The sequence below is a fragment of the Rosa rugosa genome, chromosome 1 (genome assembly GCF_958449725.1).
Source record: "Rosa rugosa chromosome 1, drRosRugo1.1, whole genome shotgun sequence".
Classification (NCBI taxonomy): domain Eukaryota; kingdom Viridiplantae; phylum Streptophyta; class Magnoliopsida; order Rosales; family Rosaceae; genus Rosa; species Rosa rugosa.
The window spans coordinates 4,696,618-4,709,893 of record NC_084820.1 but is presented as its reverse complement, the minus strand read 5'-3'; the positions used below and the strand labels follow the sequence as shown (position 1 = coordinate 4,709,893).

The 13,276-nt window shown below is 38.7% G+C and overlaps 4 protein-coding genes across 5 annotated transcripts; 2 read left to right on the top strand and 2 right to left on the bottom strand.

Annotated features, from left to right (window-relative positions):
• Nucleotides 1–515: 515 nt before the first annotated feature.
• LOC133711765 (probable RNA methyltransferase At5g51130) lies at nucleotides 516–4,377 on the top strand. The gene is made up of 8 exons (XM_062137861.1): nucleotides 516–750; nucleotides 1,249–1,363; nucleotides 1,647–1,694; nucleotides 2,392–2,662; nucleotides 3,266–3,353; nucleotides 3,525–3,590; nucleotides 3,753–3,821; nucleotides 3,926–4,377. Exons 1-8 carry the CDS (start codon nucleotides 616–618, stop codon nucleotides 4,013–4,015), a joined length of 882 nt encoding a protein of 293 aa, XP_061993845.1. The 5' UTR covers nucleotides 516–615; the 3' UTR covers nucleotides 4,016–4,377.
• A 1,326-nt stretch (nucleotides 4,378–5,703) lies between these two features.
• On the bottom strand, nucleotides 5,704–9,404 carry LOC133711754 (casein kinase 1-like protein 3). 2 transcript variants are annotated; one of them, XM_062137856.1, is made up of 15 exons: nucleotides 9,125–9,404; nucleotides 8,994–9,034; nucleotides 8,780–8,849; nucleotides 8,532–8,680; nucleotides 8,283–8,378; nucleotides 8,106–8,176; nucleotides 7,881–7,942; nucleotides 7,744–7,807; nucleotides 7,457–7,541; nucleotides 7,251–7,377; nucleotides 7,080–7,162; nucleotides 6,903–6,960; nucleotides 6,535–6,671; nucleotides 6,188–6,372; nucleotides 5,704–6,098 (listed from the first exon to the last, which is right to left on the bottom strand). In XM_062137856.1, exons 1-14 carry the CDS (start codon nucleotides 9,198–9,200, stop codon nucleotides 6,196–6,198), a joined length of 1,296 nt encoding a protein of 431 aa, XP_061993840.1. In that variant the 5' UTR covers nucleotides 9,201–9,404; the 3' UTR covers nucleotides 5,704–6,098; nucleotides 6,188–6,195. The 2 variants fall into 2 exon arrangements, with proteins under 2 accessions (XP_061993840.1, XP_061993836.1); XM_062137852.1 differs by having other exon boundaries at nucleotides 5,704–6,092; nucleotides 9,125–9,403.
• Nucleotides 9,405–10,831: 1,427 nt separating this feature from the next.
• Nucleotides 10,832–12,385, bottom strand: LOC133730574 (zinc finger CCCH domain-containing protein 44-like). The gene has a single exon (XM_062158155.1). It carries the CDS (start codon nucleotides 12,383–12,385, stop codon nucleotides 10,832–10,834), a length of 1,554 nt encoding a protein of 517 aa, XP_062014139.1.
• A 282-nt stretch (nucleotides 12,386–12,667) lies between these two features.
• On the top strand, nucleotides 12,668–13,208 carry LOC133727027 (uncharacterized). The gene has a single exon (XM_062154655.1). The coding sequence runs from the start codon at nucleotides 12,737–12,739 to the stop codon at nucleotides 13,127–13,129; it is 393 nt and encodes a 130-aa protein (XP_062010639.1). The 5' UTR covers nucleotides 12,668–12,736; the 3' UTR covers nucleotides 13,130–13,208.
• The last annotated feature ends 68 nt before the right edge of the window (nucleotides 13,209–13,276 follow it).

Genomic DNA, 13,276 nt, shown 5'->3' with positions numbered 1-13,276 from the left:
GGGTCGTGGTGGCATGGGTTGTTGAGGCTGTGGCAGCAGGTCGTGGTGGCGGCGGTGCACCATAACTGTTTCATGGAGCTACAGGGAATGGAGATGCTTGGCTTGAATTGGGCCAGTCTGGCTGGGCCTTGAGTTCAGCTTTTCTTTTTGGGCTGCTCTTTAGGGTTTTCTAATTTGGGCTGGGTTTTTCCCCTCAGTCTCCAGTATTTTCAATAACCCTTGTTAGGGACTATGCTTGTTAGTTTTTCTTTCGGGCGCTAATGAGTATATAGTTTACTCGGCTTATTACTATGTCCTAGGTTATCGTAGTAATAGGCTTGCTTTTAAAGTGAGCACTGGTTGTTTAATGAGTGGTCTAGTCCCTATGTACCATGTGGTACCCCCACAACCTCTTGTCTAGAATGGTAGCGGAGGGGTATGTAATGGCCATTCTGGTATGAGATTTATAATGACAATCATTTATCGATTGATTCAAAAAAAAAAGAGTAAAGTATACTAATATAATAAGGGTAATTTTATATAAACCCAAAGCCAAAACCAGACAAAAGCATTTAACGAAGTGTTCATCTTAAACCCTAGAGCAAAAGCACTCAAAGCTTCTGAGCTCCTGCGAACATGGCTGCCTCAGAGAATGAGAAAGAGAAGAAGATCGAACAACATGATCATCATCAAGATGAGCAGCAGCACAGAAATAAAAAACGCAAGCAAGTTTTCCCTTACGGCAACTACAGAGCCTACTACGGCTATCGTGTAATCCCCTACTCCACCACTTTTTTTTTTTTTTTTTTCCTTTAATTTCAGTTATAGTGTCTTGCTGCTCATAGAGGTTAGGCGATTCGATGAAAAGCTAAAAATCTAATATCTATTTGGGCAATTTGTTTTTGTTTAGTTATTTCTAGAGTATATTGAACTGTGCTTAGTGTTTGGTGGAGTTATGGGGTTCCCCATTATGCTGGATTGAGATTAGGGCATCAAATTCGAAGTTTATTGGTTAGGTATTTTTGAATTTCAGTAGTTTCTGTTTGCTGGATTGAAGTTTATGGATGGATGGTATTCGAGTTATTGTTTTTGAATGATAGTGTAAGTCGCATCCATGATTCATTATGACCTTCTCTCAAGTATTTGAGAGAATCGACTTATGAAAGTAACAGGATTCTGTTTGATTCCTGATTTTTTTTTTTTCACCCTTCCGCATACAGTTTCTCTCTATGAAAATGTAATCTTACTTCGTATTGTCTGGTGTTTTAGCTTGGTCAAGACACAGAGGAAGATCCTAGATTGAAGGTTTTCAAGAAGGAATGGTTTGAAGGCAAGGACTGTCTTGACATTGGCTGCAATGCTGGGATCATCACTATACAAATCGGTAGTTATCCTTACTTATAATGATCGTCATTGTGTGTTATGAGTTTATTAGCTATGGTTTATTGTACTTTTCCTCTTTTTCTAATCAAACGGAAGTAGTAATGCTTACATGGATACATGCTGATAGTCTGAGTCAGGGGAGGAAATGTAGTGAATTTCTTGATTTTATTCGTTTAAGACTTTTTTAGTAAATTGGAGGATATCTTTTTTGTTTTGTATATGGTTCTAGTGTGTTTGTTGTTCTTTTTTTCCTACAGTGATTTAACAGTTGTACGTATCTACAGCCAAAAAGTTTTGCTGCCGGAGCATCCTTGGAGTTGACATTGATCCTGGTGAGTTTGTAATTCTGATGTTGATATTTGTCTGTGAAATTTAAAAGAGTTTGAAACTTTGCACTTCATTCTCTGTTAAATATAGTCAGCATCTTGGTCCAAATGTACACTGTTTGCTAAGCTCTTGCCTGCATGAGATTTAGGATGCACTGATGTAGCATTTGTTGTTTGTATTTCCTATGCACATATCTATGCACTTGTGCAGGCACGAAGGCAAGCATGTACTAATACAACTATGGTTATTGTTCAGTATCTATCCTAGTTTGCTAGTGGAGGACACAGTTCAGTTGACATGCATAGATAATGTGTCTCTGCAAGTAATAGCTGCTCGCTTTGGCCTTATAGATATTAGGTCAATATGCATTTTCCGACTGAAAATTTAAGTGGTTGGGACGCAGTTCTTGCACTCTGCATAAGTGATCAGACTCAGCTCCCCTACTTCTCTAACAAATTAGCCCAAATCCTGATGGACCTTTTTTTTCCAGTTCATTTAAGGTCAACTTAATTGGGTCAAATAGAACTCTGTGATATAGTTCCCCCAAGCAGAAAATAGGTAGAGTGCTGATGTGTTGGAGGCTTAATATGTATATTGGGCCTCGAGGTTCTTGTGTTGTTGACTTGTTGTAGATGACATAATATGTATGACCAAAAAAAAAAAAAATGACATAATATGACATGTATTTGTTTTATGTTTCAGATCGAGTTCAGGATGCATACTGGCACCTCCAAAAACTTATGAGAATGAAGAAAGCTAAAAAGATACCAGGAAATGCTTCTAAGTTGAAGGTTGGTGAGAGTGCAAATGGGTCAGATTGCAGCATTGAAGGTTCATCAAATGAAGAGACAAAGGATAGCCCAAGGAATTGCTCTTCGGAAGAGACAGATCTATTTGACATAGTCTCTTTCCGGAATGAAGATTTTGTTAATAGCCGAGATCCCCCGAATAAGCATTATGACACCATTCTATGGTAAGCTCCTGATTTTTGCTAATCTTTTATAAGATCTCATTCCTATGAAGAAAGACCATTTTAATGTTGGAACTTTACCATATGTATAGCCATATATATAAGAAATGGTGTGATGGTTCTCTTACTCCATATTTTATTAAAAGTTACAACTATTTCCCCAGCCAATCTTTTTACCAGATCTCTCTAATAACTGAACAGGATTACCAAATAAGAAGACTGTAAACTATAGATAACATGGCTCTTAGGGAACACAGCTTCAAATATTTAGGTATCAGAACACCATTCAATTTTGAAATATCAATTTTTCTACAATATCAGTTGTAACCAGTTATATGTATCCATAGATCCTCCAAGTGTAGCAGTCTTAAGAGAAGGAGCCTATTGTGACCTATGGTGTAATCCATACTGGCTTTACAAACCTTTATCAAGAGCCAGTTTTATTATACTAGTGGAATGTGAGTTGATCTAATCTTGTAGCTGAGAATAGCAATCGTGTATAATGTCATATCATATTATTTATTTACAAACTCTAATTTGCTAGTCCAATGTTTCTTAGCCTTATTGTGTTTCTTTGTTTGCTAATATTTGTCTCCTGACTCTCAGTTTGAGCGTGACAAAATGGATTCATCTGAATTGGGGTGATGATGGCTTGCTTACACTATTTTCAAAGATATGGAGACTACTTCGTCCGGTAATTGTTATGTCTATTCTTTAACATGCATCTTTTTCCTTTTTCTTTTATTTTTTTATCTGCTGTAAAATAACGATGCAATTTTAGCCAAATGTGATCTTGATTTCTAGCATTCCGCGGTCACATGCTGACCTTGGGAAAAAGTTGAGTAATTCTTTTCCTTCTGAGCAGGGTGGCATTCTTGTGCTGGAACCTCAACCCTGGAAGTCTTATGATAAGAATCATAAAGTTTCTGAGGTATTCTTTCCCTCCTTTATTTAATAATTCTGCGTTTTCAAGAAGCAACTTTGCACCAAGCTCTTATGGCTCTTAGAGCCTGTCAGCTCTCAACTCTTCCCCCCTCCCCTTCTTTTTTGTCTACTGTATTTGGGCCAAAGCATTTTTTGTCTCACTTTGCAGGCAACAAGAACCAATTATCAAAATATTATATTCCATCCGCAGCTGTTTCAGGATATACTTCTGGATAAGGTATGTTGCTTACATTGTTATTATAATTCAAATTTGGAATGGTTCACCAAAATGGGGATATTTCTTCCAACTATTGGAATATCTGATATTTGACATGATTGCAGATTGGATTTAGAACAGTGGAAGACATCACTTCCAGCGTGTCGGGCAGCAAATCGGGATTCAACAGACCAATTTTAGTGTTCCAAAAATGACCCGCCTGGTGATGCTGTCATTGGAGTAGGGATACTTTGCATGCTCATGAGCTTTACTGAGACAACGTAGCTCCAGAGGTGCACTTTTGGTGAACGAACAAAGAGATCGGCAAAACCTGGGAAAGAATTGACGGGATGGGAATGCTTGACACCGCATTCATTTTGGTACCCATTATATTTATGGGTTTGTTGTGCTGCACAGTTTTGAGGTTGGGCTTTTGTAATATTATACGGGCAAAGAAATGGAATGTCATGTCCCGATCTTCTATTTGCTCCGTACTGTACATGTCAGTTATAATGCAATAGTCCTAATCATTAAACGAAAATGTTACCGTGCATGTGATGTATTTATGTTTCATGGATGTTGGTGTCATTCTAAAGCTCTAATTGGAAAACTAGCTATTTTTCCCAAGGTGAAAAAGAAAAATAAAAGGACCTGCTTCAAGAAACTTATATTCAATCTCTTGTATATCGTCAGAGGTTAAACCTACTCAAGTTTCTTGTGGTAAAAGGACCTGCTTTTGGATGAAGTTGTTAGTTATCCTTAGTGATGCTAGGTTATGCAGTCAAACAACAAAACCAGAAGACCCCTTAAATTGCGTAAATTACAAACCCAAGCGTTTGGGCATGACATACAACAAACGTGCATTTCCCGAGTAGATAAATGAAACCTTCATTTCAAGTAACAAGCACAATAGAGGCCCTATAGATAGTTCACCTCAGAAACTCAATTGCTGCATAATATTAAGTACTTAAAACTGAAGCATTAGCTTTCATCAATCACCTTCAAAACCTCAACTCAAAGTCCAAGCAAAAACCTTATTATGCTAAACTGATGGAAAAGCTACAATCTGATAAATTATCTCCCAGCTTAATCAGAATATCAGATGACTTCGGAAAATAGATGGCAAACAACAGTGCATGCAGATCACGTAGATAAATCTGTGCAGCAAGCAACCATCCGATGTACTACTCATTTCATCAATCCTAAGGCTTCAATTCAACCACACCATAAAAAAACAATTTGGCCACCCTGAAGCTTACATTGAGAATGCTTGGCTTGAATTTCCTATTGAACATTCTCTATGCAGTAATAGTTGCCATATCTTACAGCGGAACGAAGTTCAAGGGGAGCCACTCATTTGATAACATAGAAATGTGTGTGTGTGTGGCTTTGTCTGTGATTGGGTGTGTGTCTGTTATTTTACTTCTGCAGCAGCTGTTAGATCAAATATGAACAGTTAAGATGGCACAGGTGAAATGCTTCTCCATGATCTCAACCATCCATATATCATCTATCGCTCATTCCCGCTTAAAGCAAAGTCTTGAAGGAGCTAATTAGAATCTGTGTATAAGAGTGTTTAAACTGGGATAGATAACTTGATTAGCTGACAGAGAGAGAGAGATGCATACCTGATGATGGAGATCTATGAGAGGAATAGGAATAGGAATTGGAATGAACTTGTCTTCATAACAGCCAAACGCTCTTTTTATCGCACAAGACATCTTGCTTGATTCTGTGTTTTTTTCAACTTCTCAGATAAGTTTTAAATGCAGCTGAAAACATATGAAAATTTAACAAAAGAAAACTTCCAGTTCCTACAAGTCAGATTTCAAACTAAATACTCCAAACATGATTTCAGATTTCTCACCACTTGTCCATTTCCCACAAATTAACAAACAACAAATTTAAGGAAGCCAATCAGGCCTGATACTTCATTCATGAGGTATATTTACGATTACAATCTACAACGGTGATTTTTAGGCATAAGCAAACAAAGAAACAGTCAACAGCCATCAAATGGCATGGAGACAACTTATTACCTAATAACAAGAATGGGGAAAAAATAGTATCACACATCATTCATGTTACAAGAAAAACTTAAATACAAGATTGCTTTGTCACTTATGGGATCTATGTACACCACAGAATCCAAGCTTTGGAAATTCTGTATTTTGTAACAGCCAACACATTTTTAGTCACCTTACGGAAAATAATGAGAGCTTCCACCAACCAAGGAACTGATTCAATGTCTCCACAGCTGCATCACCACAATCTTCCTAAATCACCATACACCTGCAGCTTCAAAGATGTACAGCTAGAATCTTTTAGAGCAGGTCTGTTGCTAATACACAGTGCAGAGTAAGTATGCATCCAACCAAATAAATTACCTTGTAAATCACTTGGCCGAGGACATGCGCTGCAGTGATTGAATCCAGCTACCTGAAGGACCTACTTTATTGCCATGTCCGTGACTAGTGTTTGCAGTTTCAGCAGGCAAAAGAGGTTTGGAGTGATTCCTTCTTGAGGTGCCAGAAAATGACGTAGACGGAGGTGTGTATGCTTCAGGTGCAATCTGTGAAAGGAAAATTTGCACAAAATTTATATGTTTGAAGTCTGACAATTCAATAACAAAACAATATACGAGAACAATGGAAACATGTAAAAGGTTAGAAATTTTTTATTTATTATTATTATTATTTGTTATCCAAGTAGTTATTCAACAACACTGACTCACATTCTTTTCAAGAGGATTATTGTAATTTAAGTTCCTGCTTGTTGGTGGTTTAAATTGCATCCGGACCCCTGGACCAGTGGCATTGCTTGATTTAATTCGATCCGTCACCTCAGATGGATAAGTAGCACTAGCACCTCCTGCCATTAATTATATAAAAAAAATGTAATTTTTGTAAAGCAATTGCTTATCACTCATAAATTATTACTAGCTCTACAAGAAGACATCTGAGGTTAAACACCAACTATGATATGATTGTGACAATAATAGATGTTCCTGCTGTTGTCTAATTATCACATCTCTTGTTAACATCTATCCTCAAACTTGAGAAATCAGTTATCTGAGGCGTTGGTTCATCAGCAAGATCTAACCTTGATGATTATCTACATTCATTGGCATTGCACGACTGTTGCTTCCTCCAGGACCCGGCTGAAACAAGTGGATATTCAAATCAGAGGCACAAGAATAATTCAGTCTTGAAACATGATCCATTACGAAAAAAGAAAGAAAAAAAATCTAATAAACTGACTGGGCAGAATGATACTTACGGGTAACTGAGACTGAGGTCTATTCTTTTGCGATTGTTGGTACTTTATGATGGTCCAATCAAATACGTAATCAAATTCATAACCTGCCATTTGCCGAAAAACATGAACTACAAGCCAAGAGGGAGAGGACATATGCAGTGTAACAAAATGTTAGAATTTGAATATCACTACCTTCACGAGTAAACAAGTCTCGGAATAGACGTTTCAAGAATCCATAATCAGGTCGCTGATCAAATGTCAGTGAGTGGCAGTAATGGAAGTATGATGCGAACTCCACTGGGTGAGATTTGCACAGAACCTTTAGAAAACAGCAGTCAGACTAGTTGACACCATATATAAGTTCCAAAGAGCCCATAACATGAATGGTTGAAGGATACCTCAATAGGGGTTGATAACTTCTTCTCACAAATTTTGTCATATTTTTGCTTTTTTGTGGCAGCTTTTAAACCCTGCCATGGAAGGCTACAGGCAGAAAAAGAATCATTAGCATACAATAACGAAAACATCATAAGATGGAAAAAAAATTATTATCTTATTTCATATGAGTCTTCCAATGTATACTTGACAACTTTAAAAGTAGTTTAAACATCCTTTTATGACTACCAACCCCAGAGAAGAAAATTGTTGTCTTGAGCAGTTGAGCAAAGAACAAAAGAATTTATACCTTCCTCTCAGAAAATATAGAAGAACATATCCAAGAGACTCCAAATCATCCCTCCGGCTTTGCTCTGAGACAGACACCAACAAGGCAGATGAGTACTTATGTCTTCAAGTTTATAAGGTTCAACATCATTAACTTACCAATTCCAAGATGAGTGTTGCAGCTAGCATAACGAGCAGTTCCTGTCAAGTTTTTATTCTCCCTGCATGAGGCAAAGGTTAACAATGAGAATATATATCAATATAATACTAAAAGGTTGACGATTTGCACATGCTTCCTTAAACTTGTCAGCAAAGGAGACAACATATGAGAGAGAGACAGAGAGATGTAATTCGAATTTCAAACCAGTGAACTGGATATTTTACCTATAAGGAATGTGGCGATTGGTGGTGGAGTCCCGATATCTTTTTGCAAGGCCAAAATCAATTATGTAAACCTGACATGCAAACAGACAGGTCAAACCAAGAAAAAGGAAGGTTGGAAAGAATTTCTCAAAAAAAAAAAAAAAAAAAAAGAGGAATAGAAAGCAGATGCATCATCACCTGATTTGCTTTTCGACCAAGACCCATAAGGAAGTTATCAGGTTTTATATCTCTATGCAGAAAACCTTTCGAGTGCACATATTCTATCCTCGTAATCTGGTCATAAAAAGAAATCACAATGTTGTGAAGAGAATTGCACTGAAAAACTAAACGATAGAACAAGAAACTAATGATATGGGAATTCATGTAACATATGAGCTGGAGTTAAGCTCCATTTAAAGACCATCGAAACACAGCAACTGTCATTACCATTTGATCAGCTAACAGCAAGACACTCTTGAGCGAAAACTTTCTCCCGCAATACACAAACAAATCCTCAAGACTTGGTCCCAGCAGATCAAGAACCAGCACATTGTCCTCGCCGTCTATCCCCGACCATTTTATGCTCGGAATACCACCTAAACAAGTCATCAAACCAACTCAATCTTCACAACCCAAAACATAAAACCTCAACATGTCTATATCTATTCACATCACACCACACAACTACTACATACTTCCTCCTTGCAGCGTATGGTACAGCTTGGCCTCATACAGCAACTGTGGATGCTTCGTCTTACTGTTCTCCTGCACTCACCACAAATCAGAATCAGAATTAAACTACCAAAAACACAGTTCTTTGACCACGCCAGACTTCATCAACCTCAACAACCAATACCAAAAGCTCAAAATTGATGATCATGCTCAGGAATTTCAAGTTCGAAACCTTACGATCTTAACAGCGACGATCTCGAACGTGTCCACGTGAGTAGCTGCAAAAAAAATGAAATTGAAAACGGTCACAGAGACGATCAGTGACTGTTCTCCGATCACAATTCGGAATTCAAATTTGAATTACTCACCTAGAAAGATTTCACCGAACGATCCGCTACCGATCTTGCGGCCGAGCTTGTACTTGCCGCCGACGATCCGCTCCATGCCCGAATTCAACCCGATCGGGTCTCTCAAATCATAGAATCGGAGCTCTGGTTCCCAACTTCCGATCCGAACTGAAATTCCGACCAATTCAGAAAAAAAAAAAAAAAAAAAAAATTTCTTTCTTTTCTTTCAAGTACTTTATTTATTTATATTTTTCTTTTATTTCGAAGAAGAAAAAATCTGAAGCCACACACAGGCGGAGGAGGGCTGGGGCGGGACTGATAGGTATCACGGGGAATAAAGAGGGAAACACTATAGGGGTACTTTTGTAATTCTATGTCTGGAGGAGGCTATTGACTTGTTGACTAAGTAAGATTTGTGTCGCAAGTCGTAACGGATAACGGGGTTTTAGCGGTACTGTGTCGGGGCTACTTTGGTAATTTACACCTGTGGTGGCGGCGCCCGCGGGACTTGTTTGCCTACGGCCACGGTAGCGTTTTGTTTTTTGCATTGTGCCGGTCAGGGTTTTCTTTTAGTGAACAGAATTACAAAATACTCATAAATTTTATTCAAAGTAATGTTATTGATCTACGCTCTTTAATGATTCGGATATTAATTGCAAATATTTAATGATTCATTTTAAATCTCATTCTCTCAACTTTTTAAGTATATTCATCGAGAAAGAAATATGATAGCAGACATTTTAGCTAACTATAGTTTGGACAATAATTTAAGAGTTTGCAGACCAGACACAAACCCTTCCTTTATTAATCAAGTTTTGATAGACGATATTGATGACCTAGTGAGGCCTAGAATTGTTGTAACTGCTTTTGGCTGATTTAGCAGTAGTTTTTCTTTTCTTTTTCTGGGCTTTAATGCCCCTATGTAACCAAAAAAAAAAAACTACAAGGTACAATGAGTTAAAGAAAGAGTTTCAAATGGCACGTGAGGAATGGACTACAGGGGACCTTATCTTAGCTCCATCGCCGTTATGTTATAATTGTATAATTATGGTCCACGTCAATATCGGCGCCCACAGCCTGCAATTATAGGGTGCGGAGGATTACAACGCCGCCCTTGATAATAAGCTAAATGGCGCCTGAGCTTCAAAATGAAGTGGCGTGATTCGATTGGTCTTGGAAATGTTTGGGAATATGGAAAAATCCATAGATTAGGGGATGTTGTCATCATATGGTATCACGTACAAGGACAAAACTTCAATGAGAACAATGTTGGTCGAATTTTCTTGTTCCGCATTCTTACCGTTAATGTGATTGTTTTTGTTACTTCATAGACCAAATTAGACATTGGAAGTCTTATTCTAAACTCTTCTGAAAATGTTGTTTCAATTCTTTTGTTGCGCATTCATATTATTATGATTGTTTTCCATGCTTTTTTTCTTTCTTTCCTTTTTTGTCATATTTTCTCATTGCTGTGGATTTGTCATTTTGATTTTTTATGAGGGATTTGAGGATCATATTGCTGAGAATAACTATTTCAATTTCATACACTGAAATCTCGAGTCTTAACTAAAAAGTAAAAACAATTGGTAATTTCTTATGGACTATTAACACTGAGAATAACCATTATGTATTGTTTCTGATTTGTTGATCTTTTATACAAAATTTAAGCTTCATGAATCAAACAATTGTTTCCTATACATGATTTTGATCAAAATGATGACACACATATTAAACAAGGCATAAGTCGCTCAAGTCCAAGACCTCTGCAATGACTTGTGGCTCCTTTTGCAAGAGTCTTTCCTGTTCTGATATTTGCTTTAGCATCTCTCTAAGCTCCAAATACTTGGATAACTTCGTGCTGATCCATCCACTCTGATTTGTCTCGTGACGAATGCAATTCATTAACCGGATGAATTCTCTCTCAATCCAATCCTTTGTTAGATCCTCGTGCAGCTCTCTTGCTTTATGTTCAATCTCAACAACGGTAGGTCTCCTTATCAGATAATTCTCCACTCTGTCTCGCAAATCCCCACATTCTTCCTCGGTAAAATCGCAATCCGATAGCAAGGAAATGGGAACATCTCTTGTGAGCAGTTGTAGGAGAATTTCTTCACCGTCGTGCTTCCTAGTTATGCCTTTGACTTGTGTAAGTTGGTGAGAGGAATTTCCCCGGAAATAGTCTTTGGGGTCATTTTCCACTCTTACATAGCTTCCCACTACCTTTCTCTCCCATTTATCAGGCTGCTTTGACATCAACTCCTCCACCAAGCTCCTTCGTAAGTAGACAAGCTTCATATTACTAGCAACTACAGACGCAAAACAACTTTCTTCGGCGTTCCTAGTGGGATTAGGATCCATCACTTCCTCCTTTTCCTCAAACTTTTTGTCAAAATTAAGTGATGTAACATCAGAAGAGATCACCAGTTTTGGCTTCTTGTGTAATCTGCACGCGGCGTGATCTGTCAGTGTAATTTCATCTTCATCATCCTCACTAATCCCATTCTCTAAATGTGGCTCCTTTTCCTCAGAATCAGATGATGTCTCAGAATCTGAGATCACTAATTTTCTCTTCCTCTGTTTGTGCAGCGAAAAAGTTTTCACTGTAGTTTCATCATCCTCATCCTCGCTCATCCCATTTTCTTCGGTATTCCTAGGAGAATTAGGACAAACCACTTTCTTAGGCTTTTCCTCAGAATCAAATGATGCCACATGATCTGATTTTCGGTTGTTGTGTTTCCGCAGGAGAAGTTCTTTCAATGTCATTTCCTCTTCATCTATCATCTCTCTTCTTTCTTCAGATATATCATCCAAAGTCAAGCCCTCTTTTTCCTTGATGATCTCCCAACACTCTTTAAATCCGGTTTCGAATGTCTCCTGATCCTCAAAGTCCAACCTATCTCCATCTCCATCATACTCCGCATTCTCCTCCGCAAGCCTAACAAGCTCTAAACAATCCTCACAGAGGCCTAATTTCTCCTTCCCTCTCACCACCGCAAACTCAGAGTCATCACTACTTTTGCGGCAATTCTCACACACTGAAAATGTGCAAAGAAGGCAAGAGAAGCCGATTTTGATCCCGGAGCAACACACTGAACAAGAGTGGTGATCACAAATCCATCGCCTCTCGCTTTTGAGAAAAGTATTCTTCCTTCCCACACATTTGGGGTGATAGACTTTGGTGCAGCCCTGGTAGTCACACAGCCTCAAGGCTCCACCATCTTTGCAGACGAAGCACCAGTCCTCTGCTTCATCCAGGTCTATGTTCATTCCCTGTTTCTTCATTTTCATAAACGTAGACGAAAAGTTGCAGATGAGAGTTTCAGAGAAAATTGGTTTCTCTCTCGGAATGAATGAACTGTTATTGCTTTGCTATATGCCCATTTTATACAAGAGGGTCGGTCCTGGACTTTATCCGAACAGGAATAGGACTACAGAGTCCCTTTCCCGTAAGGAAATGGTAAGCAACTATTCCTTTTACAATCAGTAAAACATGATTAAAAACAAAACGTCGTCGTTTGAGTCCTTGTTTGTGATTGCTCAAACGGTGTCGTCTTCGTTTCATTCACTGCTACTTCAGAGACGGAGACTCAGAAAGAGAGAGAGAGAGAGAGAGATCGGATCTTGAAACCCCAAATGGTCGGAGACATAGAGAAGATGATCGCGGTGGGCCTGGTCTGGGGCGCCACCAACGCGCTAATGCGACGTGGCGCTCTCCTATGGGACGAAGCCCTCAAGTCGTCCACCTCATCCTCCCAGCCACAGCCGATCACTTCCCTCAAGAAATGGCTGAAGCTCCTCTCAATCTGGCAGTACACCATTCCCTTCTCCGTCAACCTCTCCGCCTCCGCCACTTTCTTCGCCATTCTCAGCCACACCCCCATCTCGCTCGCCGTCCCCGTCACCAATGCGACGACGTTTGCTGCCACCGCCGTTTTCGGAATTCTGTTGGGAGAACAGACCCACCTGGGCCTCGCTTTGTTCGGTACGGGTTTGATTGTTCTGGGCATTTGGCTTTGTATAACATAGTAGGGTTTTGAATCATCATATTATGTAATAAAATTCATAGCTGCTAGTTTGGCTCTGAGAAATGAGGGGAAATTCAATAGCAATTTTTTTTTTTTTTTTTTTTTTACTGATTAAAGTGAAAATACACGAATTAGACAAAATGGGAAT